Source organism: Sus scrofa, chromosome 2 (genome assembly GCF_000003025.6).
Source record: "Sus scrofa isolate TJ Tabasco breed Duroc chromosome 2, Sscrofa11.1, whole genome shotgun sequence".
Taxonomy (NCBI): domain Eukaryota; kingdom Metazoa; phylum Chordata; class Mammalia; order Artiodactyla; family Suidae; genus Sus; species Sus scrofa.
This window is the reverse complement of record NC_010444.4, coordinates 82,659,109-82,668,847: the sequence shown is the minus strand read 5'-3', so window position 1 is coordinate 82,668,847 and position 9,739 is coordinate 82,659,109. Positions and strand designations below refer to the sequence as shown.

The window sequence follows — 9,739 nt, the reverse complement described above, 5'->3', positions numbered from 1 at the left end:
GCAGCTGCACCTCCAATTCTACCCCTCGCCTAGGAACTTCCATATGCCACAGGTGCGGCCCCAAAAAAGAAAGAAAAAAGTAGCCCTGATCATTTAAATTGTTATCACTTAAGGTAGACAAGTTGACATTCCTAATACAAACACTACTTTTTTTAATATAATACCCTACACAGGAGGGAGTTAAGAAATTAAATTTCTTGAAGTAACCTAATTATCTACAAAATGGAGCTACTAGTCCCTACTTTAAAGATTGAGGATTAAATGAGAGAAAATTAAGTGATAATACATAAAAAGCACTCAGGATATGATAACAATATAGACAATATTAAGAGAAAAAACCTTGCCCACTAAGGAATATTCTATCCTCATCTTATAATTAATCCCATCACATAAGCCATGGGAAGTCCCAAGAACTGCTGGAGAAAAAGGGTTTCAAACATTAAGAACTCTATACGACCTTTGTTATTTATACTGTCATTTTAGATCTTTAATCAGATTCCATCCAAGATTATCAGCCATATTACATGTCATGATTAGCTTTCTATAAACAATTTTGCTGTGTACAAATCAGTTATCAATGAAATAAAAAATAAAACCATATACTAGGCAAAGAACTTTATTAATCTTTGTTTCAAACTTAATTCCCAGGCTTCTTCAGCTTAATTAAAGCTGCAAAGAATGAACTGTGTATAAGCAAAAACTGAAAAGAGCTGCAGTGTCCAGGGGCTTGGGCTTAAAAATATTAGAGATCTAGATTTTATCAGACCCATAAACAAAATTTTAAAAAGCAGTCATAATATAAAATAGCAGCTCCCAGTAACTTCTTCAAGTTTTATCTCCTTTAGAAGTTGACTCAATTCAGTTTGCTTCATTCTTGGAAGCCTCATCAAAATTCTCCACAAGATCTAGGAAAAGGGAGAAAAAAAAAAAGGAGAAACTCAGGAAAAAAGTCAAATCTACAAAAATAATAAGGTCTTAAAATATGTCCCACAGTTAAATCAGGATGTAAATTTAGATACTTGTTTTTATTTCTGATGAGACCACTACTTATTTGGCATACATTGAAGTGTATGTTTTGGCATATAATTAATACAAATGAAAGAGGGAAATTATTAATTTGCCAATGACATAAATACTATGCTTAAAGAATATGTATAGGCCCCTCCCCAATCCCTTACCACTCTAAGAATTACAGTTAAACAATATAATGTATTAGTTATGTGGGGGACAGAACCAAAGACGACAATGACACATAATTTAAAGTTTTCCTGCATTCTTAAGGACACCTATCTATGCAAAGTGGAATATTTCTCAGTCTAGGAAGTCTACTGCCTGTATTTGTTTTACAACAAAATTATCCAGTAACAGCTAGGATAGGAAAATGCCTCATGATTGATGGCCCAAAGGAATTTTTCTGCTAATTTCCAAATGGTTATATTCTAAGGTATTTCTACAACTTCTCTGTGTCTTCTCATACATTTATGGATCTCAAAGTAGGAAACAAGGCTCATTTGTAATCTGCAAGTAGTTATTATATTTAGGTCACAATATACAAACCTATTTACTCAATATTTAAGGTTAGTTATCTTCTTGGGATCCCAAACAGAAAAAAACTCAAGGTTACAAACCTAACTCCTAACCCATGTCAACTGCATTATTTTTCTCCTTCTCCCTTTGCCCTAAACTAATCTCTCCTACAGTTCAAAGATTCTTCATTCTCCCTTGCTAAGATTCTCTAGGTTAACCACAAGTGAGAGTTCCTACCTGGAACTTCATCATCATCATCCTCTCCAGTAGCAAGCGGGGCTTTTCCATCCACGGCTGTGAAAGCAATGTAAATGTTACATGTCTAAGTCTATTGAAAACACTAACCAAAAAAACAGATGAAAGATCAAGTATTGTTACAACTTATGTTTATAGCCACATTTGGAGTTTCATCTACAGTACTAGTGATAGCCTGATGTCTACAAATGAACTAAAATACTACTACTAGCTAACAAGCCAAATTCTATACCCATCTTTTCAACCCTTCTGTCCTACAAGGTAGAGGTAAACTCACACATCAAAAAACCTTTATTGAAGTGAAAATAATAAAAAAATTCAAGGGGAGTTTCCTGATGGTCTAGCCGTTACGGATTTGGCATTGTCACCACTGTGGCTTAGGTTCAAACCTTGGCCCAGGAACTTCCACATGCTGAGGGTGTGGCCAAAAATTAAAAAAAGAAAAAATTTAAGTGCCTTTGACTGGTTAGTCTCCACATTCCTTTTATTTCACAAGAAAGTGAACTACACTTGAGAGCTGAGACCTCACAGCACTAGCTCTGTAGAATTTTCAGTAGGATCCTTCAAAAGCATAGCTCGGCTCTGAAACCCCAAGACTTTCTAGAACTTCTTGGGCCTTTCAGCATGACAAAACAAACCCACCAAACACACACATTAATTAGAAGCCGAGTGAGCACACACCTAGAAAAACATGTATGACTAAGAGTGGGCCACATAATAAACCTATCTTGCTTCTACATTTCCATTCCTCAAAATTTAAATCAGAGGGCTTCAGCATAAAGTAGCTATCTATAGTCCCTAATGTATACCCATTCAACCACACAATTTTCTGCCCTGAACAAAATCCTTTTTACACTATAATTAAAAACACCAGAATAGTAGCAAGCCAATTCTTGAAGACTATTGGTAATACCAGCTGAATCTGCACAAATGAAGAAGTTTAATAATTTATAATATGCTTTAATTCTCAATTGTCAGTTATTAAAAAGGGAAACTCCAAATTAACATTTTCATCATTTCCAGCTAATAAAGGTAAAATTATTAGTCTCTGATTCAAAACATGAAAGCTACTAAAAAAGAAACATTCTACTTAATCAAGTACAATGATCACAGCATACTAATAAGTTATTAAAAGCACCAAAACTGCTTAAAATTGTTGTAAAAATTGGTGTTTTTTAGAGGAAAGTTTGCATTTCCAAATATAAAGATCTTCATATCCACTTCGCACCCTAAATTTTAGAAATCTACTGATAAAATCAGTATCTCAGGGCAAAACTGCCAATAGGAAAACTTACATTGTTTGGGCAGAGCTTCAGCCAGTCTCCTTAAACTGGTCAGACTGTCTGCACCAAGCTGGTTTAAGATGCTGGGTAGCATTTCTGTCAGCTGCTTTGTCTCAGCATGGCCTGTGATGGTGAAAGTGTTTGCTGCCAGAGATGCCTGAACTTTAGGGTTGTTAAAATGGATCACTGTTCCTTGGTTTGTGAACATATTCACCTAAATAGAAAAAAAAAATTAAATTAGTAACACCCACTAAAATCCTTTTAAAACCAAACATTAAGCAAAACCTAAAGCTGACTAAGTAACTTAGTATTTTCAGTGTGATGCACAGGCAAAATTCTGCCTGAAATGGAAAATGCAATCTAATCAATTTTACACTTACCAATCACCCTGATGTTAACAGAATAAAAATGTATTTTAAAGGGATATGAAATTCTTTGTTGGAAGCAGAGTCAAAAAACCATTTAACACAGGAATATTATTTTCAAACAAATCTTATTTTTGTAAAGAAATAAAATTTGACGATTACCTCTTCAATACCAGAGATATTGTTTACCCCCAACTTCTTTAAGGAGAACTGAAGTTTTTTGTCATCTGCTGTGGCTGTTCTATGAACCACCTTCTTCTTTCTGCGAGCAGTTCCCTAATGGGTCAAAAAAAAGGAAAGAACACAGCACCTGTCTATACCACAAAAATGGAAACCGTTTTAACTACTTTTTTTTTTTTTTTTTTTTGTCTTTTGAAGGCCACACCGGTGGCATACAGAGGTTCCCAGGCTAGGGGTCTAATCGGAGCTATAGCTGCCGGCCTATGCCAGAGTCACAGCAACATGGGATCCGAGCCTCATCTGTGACCTACACCACAGCTCATGGCAATGCCAGATCCCTAACCCACTGAGCGAGGTGAGGGATCGAACCCGAAACCTCATGGTTACTAGTCAGATTCATTTCCGTTGGGGAACTCCCTGTAATTACTTTCTGACCACCCTGACCACTGAATCTGTGTAAGAAAATTACCATAGCCACAAACTTTCATGCAGTGAGCAGCCAAGTTAGGCACTGCTGGAAAGCCAAGAGGGGAATAAAAGGAATTATCTACAAATCCTTTCTAACTTCTAACATTCTCCTTGTCAGATATAAAGGAATGATCTTTCCAAAGTCCTCCTTTGTACATTGTCTGCTCTAAGGGTGATCTAAGAGATGGCATATGCCAATCTAAAGCCTAATTTTAAACTCCATGTCTAGAATCATTAACCTTTCCCATTTTTATATTAAAGAAAAATCAACATCCATTAATATTCACAAACAAGATACTCTAAGGCACAAATGAGTCTATATATTGACTTGTACAGCACCCAAGAGTAAAGCCTAAAGTTCTTATCTACCAGGCCCCTATACCAAGCCACTCTTGACTCTACATCTATTATACATGTATACTTAATCCTCGGCCAAGTAAACCTCATCATTCCAAAAACAAGCCAAACAGGAGCCTTTGCACTGGGAGGGAAAAAAGGGGGTGGCGGGGGGATCAAGATACTTTCACTGCTGGCAAAAATCCAGTAATTCTTCCCCTAGCATGTGCATAGCTCCCTACCTCGCCAAAAATCTATTCTTATGTCATCATATTGGAGTGGCCTTTCCCAACCACCCAATGAAAAAATGCCATCCCCACAACCATTTTCTATCTATCCAGGTTTATTTTTCTTTATAACACTTTCATAAGAGAGAAATATATTTTATTGTCTTCCCTCACCAGAATGTAAGCTCCTTCAGGGCTTCTATTTACTGCTACAAACCCAATTTTAAGTACACTATTTGACTCACTAAAGGCACACAACTTGATGAATGAATAGAATATGGGCTTTAAGAAAACTTATCTCATACATATATGCCAAATCTCCTATCTCCCTCTTCTCAAATGTATCCCAGACTTTCAAAACTAGGCATATATGATACGTGTTCTCTGTTAAAAACTTTTTAATAACACTCTTATGGACTCTCTCATATAAACTAAGCTCTTTATGTGCTACATAAGGCTCTTCATGGGAAGGCTATCACCCACCTATCTCACTTCTTCCAACCTCCACACCAACTCCTACTCATCATTTTAAAATCTTCTTTAAAAAATCTTGAACATCAAGCCATCATCTCTTCTGTGCCTTTCCTAAGTACAATTAACACATCCAAACCAAATCCTTCCCACCTCTGTTCTGAAAACGTTTCTGCTCCACTACATATACTACACTGTAAAAACAGTTTTTTTTTTTAAGATGCCTATCTTACCCACTAGCATTAAAGTTCCCCTCTAACAACTTTAAACCTCTTAAAATTTTAATCTCTAAAGATCCAGATAGTAAAGGCTTAAGCAAATCATAGTTTACCTGAAGAAAATATAAGCAGCTACAAAAAACTCTGGTTACCAAAACCCCCAAAACCTTTTAAGAATGAGGATCACCTTGAAGCAGTCATATAGATACCTGGCTTCCAAAGAATACTCTCTAAAAGACATTCTAAGGAACTACCATAAGATTCTAAAAATAAGAGCAGTCCACCTTCTATAAGTTTCATATACTTCACAATCAATTTTTACTTAATTATCAGTGCTCTGATCAGACACCTAAATAAATGGCTTTCATGGTATTTACCTAAAAAGTAACTAATACCTACAAATCTCTAAGGCAACACTAACTCATCAAATCACACATTCCACAATATGTAGCTTTCTTAAAAGGTGAGGAAAATGTTTCCATATTACAATGATGACAGAAACACTTTTTTGTCTTTTCTAGGGGTGCTCCTGCGGCATATGGAGGTTCCCAGGCTAGGGGTCTAATAGCAGCTGCAGCCACCAGCCTACGCCAGAGCCACAGCAACGCAGGATCCAAGCCCCATCTACACCACAGCTCATGGCAATGCCAGATCCTTAACCCACTGAGCAAGGCCAGGGATTGAACCTGCAACCTCATGGTTCCTAGTCGGATTTGTTAACCACTGAGCCACGACGGGAACTCCAGAAATACTTCTTATACTAACTAAACAATTAAAGTTTAAGCCTACATCGGTCTTAAGAATCCCAGAAAATCTGGACTTTCCTTTACCCTAGAATGTCTCTCACAAGACTAAAGATCAGAGTAACGAAAAAAGAAGGCACACAAGCCTATTAGTCAAATGACTCCTTCTAAAATCTGCACTGAAAGGAATGATGGTTAAAAATACCAGTATAAGAGCATGCAAACACTAACCCACAAAGAATATGAGTTCTCCTGGCACTCAAAGGCCACATCTAATTTATAATAATTGCTAAATAGAACAAGAAACACCTACTGTTGTTAATGGGTAGGTGCTGATATTAAAGACCAGCTTCAGTGAGGGGGAAAAAAAGGGGGGGTCCAATACTTTCACTGCTGGAAAATCCTGTAATTAACAGAGGTACAACTTATTACTTAAGTCTAAGTGCAACTTCTGGCTATTTCACAGTGGACTCTATTTGAAGGTAAATGTCTACAGCTGGGAAAAACTAATAGATAATAAATTTTTTAGTATGAAAACATTACAAGTTTTATCAGGTAAAGACATGCTCTGTTCCAACAGGCTACCACACCTTGTTAAATACTAGGAATGTGCTAACACAATGTGAAATACAACTAGGTAGACTTCTGTCTTAAGTGAACTTTTAAGTAAATTAGAAAACCTGAAAACTTACCATGTTCAAAAAATAAACCCCCTGAAGGGGACAGTAGCCACCAGGAAAAATCAATTAACTAAAATCTGAGCGATTAAAAACCCACCATTCTCATTCCTTCAGTTTTAGTGTAATTACAAAGTTAAAATAGAAATATATCTGCTTAGGCAGTATTTCCAAATCCACAGTCATCGCTCTTATATCACAAAATGTACCTATAAAAATGACATTTTCAAATATCCTGGAAAATATACAACTACTCTAGGTTACATTTAGCTAAGAAAGGACCACAGAAAGGCCTTAATTTACAAGAGACGTGAACTTTCAACTATTAAGTAGTTATCCAGAACCATACACTAAAGTTGAAAAGATAGGTGATACTTAAATTCAGTTAGCATAGTTACTAAAAAAAAAAAATCAAGCACTAGCTATATATAACTTAGGCTATAAAGCCAATGACAAAACAAGTCAAGGGTATAACTGGCCACAATGATGATCTAACTGAAATGACACATTTTCTTTCTTATTAAATCAGACCTTTTGTTCTACCTAAAACACTGTAACACTGAAAAAAAAAAAACCTACATAAAAACAAAGGCTGCTGTTTAAGTGCTCTCTTCATCTCTATTCGCTTGCATTTTTTTCTTCTAATTTACAACCTGTGCCTCTCAAGGATACACTACATTGTATATCTAATCTAATCCTGCCACTCCCTTCACTTGATTTGCTAGCTGTGAAATGCCCTCTAGAGACAAAGTGACAAGCCAATTATATTAGAAACGCAAAAGAGGAAAAAAATCCTAAAGAAACAACCACAAACAACCTCTCCCCACACTATGAAAACTTACTTTCCCACCAATGCGCACTTGTGCCTGCAGTTTGGCGAGTTTCTCCTGGTTCATGATAGTTTCTTTCATCTAGAAAAACAGGAAACCCTCAGCGAGGAAAAGGTCTAGTGCATTCTAGCCTTCCATGCTCGTTATTTCCCAAGGCACCAGCAGAATAAATGTCCTACACAGGCCGAGGCCTGGATCCCAAACCCACCCGCCAAGCTCCCAAATTTCCGGTTCGAGGGAGCCCAAAGCGCACCCGCTTTCCTATCCCTCCCCCACAACTCCTCCCCTCTTTGCTGGCCCAGAAAAAGGGCTGTAACCCACGCCTGGTCAGCGCCCCAACCCCCACCCCCACCCCGGCCCCGGCCCGGCCTCGGCCTAGCCAGGGCCTGCCCAGCCCGGCCACTCTCCGCAAGCCTCGCGGTACCTGAGGCTCCTGTCCTCGGGTTCCGCCGCGAGGTGGAGGAAGAGACGGCGTCGCCTCGCCCCCAGGGCAGCCGCCCCTGGCCCGACCTCGACCCCGAGAGTCAGCCTGAGTGGGTGCGCCTGTCCGTCGCATCGCCTTCCTCTCCTCAGCCCTGTCCCTCCCTGTCTCGCTCCTTCCGGGCACTTCCCGCCCCCGTTCCCGTCCTCCTCCCACGCCGGCGTCCAGAGCCTTTTTGTACCTTGTTGGAGTGGAAATGGGGTCGCGCGGGGGACTAGGGTTGGCGCTCAGGAGGTCTCGGGCAGACCAGCTGAGATAAGGCGCACACACGCGGGGACGCAAGATGGCAGCTAGAGGGAGGCCGGAAGTGACGCAACGCCCCTTCCTCCAAAAGTCAGGAAACAGACTTTGCCGCGAGCTCAGCGCCTGACTGCGCACGCGCGGGCTCAGGCCGCCGGGTTTGTGACCGTCGCTTGTGGCCCTCCTGTCCTCGTCCAGCACTCGCCGGGTGGAGACCGCACGAGAGACTGGGCTGGAAGCACCGCGAGTGGCCCTAGGAAATGCTATGGAGGGGTCAGAGAGCACGGTGCTTTGCACAGTTAGGGATGAGTAAGTCAGCCCTGTGTCCTTGGGCCAGAACCCCGAGTCCTTTCCGAAGAAAGGGCCCGTCACGTTTTCAGAAACCATTGAGGCGCCCCGAGCGTGCTCATCTGTTTCGCCGCTCTCTGCTCGCTGGGTGGTGTAGGTTGCAGCGATCATTGGAATGTTTTATTTAGAATTCCCCCTTCGGCCCGATTGAGCCTTTACCCAGACTTTTGTGGGAAAAAAAACGACTGATGCTTTGGTAGGTTGCAGGAACAGGTTCAGAATTTCTGGGGAGCGTTTCAAAATGCAGACCTGAGCCCTACTTCTCAGCGATTCGGTCCGCCTAGGGATGGGACCGGGTAATCTGCATTTCAGCGAGTGTAGCCAGTGGCTAACCACCTTAATCCAATGAACATGATTACCTTGCTTCTGAATCACAAAAAGTTGACTCCCTGATACCAGGTGGTATGGATTTGATGATTAGTGATTCACAGTTGAACGAATTTTTCCTTTCTTAACTGAGTAATTCAAAGGAGAATTTGTGCCCGGTGTGTATGGGGAGGTTAACCTGATGGAGTTAAAAACTTCTAAACACTAGGACAAGCTTTAAGATAATCTTAAAACAACCGATATTAAAAATGGCAGTTTAGGAGCTCCCAGGTGGCCACAGTTGGTTAAGGATCCTGCGTTGTCACTGCAGTTCCTCCGGTTGCTGCTGTGGCACAGGTTCAATCCCAGGTTGGGAATTTCCACATGCCAGAGGCGGGCCTGAAAAAAATACTCATTTTTTAAAATGGCACTTGAAGTCATAGTGCTGTCTGATCAGCTTTTTTATGGCCTTAGCTATGAAAATCCTTTGTATATTCAAAACGGAGTCAGAAATCTAAACTAGAGAAAATAAAGCGAGAAAACTTGGGTAGGTGCAGATTTCACTCAATTAAGATTAATATTTTTGTTTATGAATACTTATCCAGTGTAAATGTGTTAAAAGTGTGAGGTCTCCAGGGAAAAACTGATGAGGATTGCTGTATTGCTTTTTAGGATACTTGTAAGAGTTGCTATTTTCTCAAAAAACAATGTTGCTTCCATTATTAAATATGAGTCAAGTTTATTACAGAAAAGATAGTTTGTATTATTAGGCTATGGGGATTAC

The 9,739-nt window shown here is 39.7% G+C and overlaps 1 protein-coding gene across 2 annotated transcripts; it reads right to left on the bottom strand.

The window, feature by feature from the left end:
* BTF3 (basic transcription factor 3) lies at positions 463–8,378 on the bottom strand. 2 transcript variants are annotated; one of them, XM_005661479.3, is made up of 6 exons: positions 8,005–8,378; positions 7,593–7,661; positions 3,593–3,706; positions 3,078–3,279; positions 1,765–1,821; positions 463–905 (listed from the first exon to the last, which is right to left on the bottom strand). In XM_005661479.3, exons 1-6 carry the CDS (start codon positions 8,134–8,136, stop codon positions 859–861), a joined length of 621 nt encoding a protein of 206 aa, XP_005661536.1. In that variant the 5' UTR covers positions 8,137–8,378; the 3' UTR covers positions 463–858.

What these genes read in the sequence shown, in the direction of transcription:
- BTF3 (XM_005661479.3), bottom strand. Translation starts at nt 8,136, where the DNA reads ATGCGACGGACAGGCGCACCCACTCAGGCTGACTCTCGGGGTCGAGGT. An exon ending in ATATCTCTGGTATTGAAGAG is followed by an intron (nt 3,280 to 3,592) that starts GTAATCGTCAAA and finishes TTTTCTATTTAG; the next exon opens with GTGAATATGTTCACAAACCA. An exon ending in TGAAGCTCTGCCCAAACAAT is followed by an intron (nt 1,822 to 3,077) that starts GTAAGTTTTCCT and finishes TTGCTTTCACAG; the next exon opens with CCGTGGATGGAAAAGCCCCG.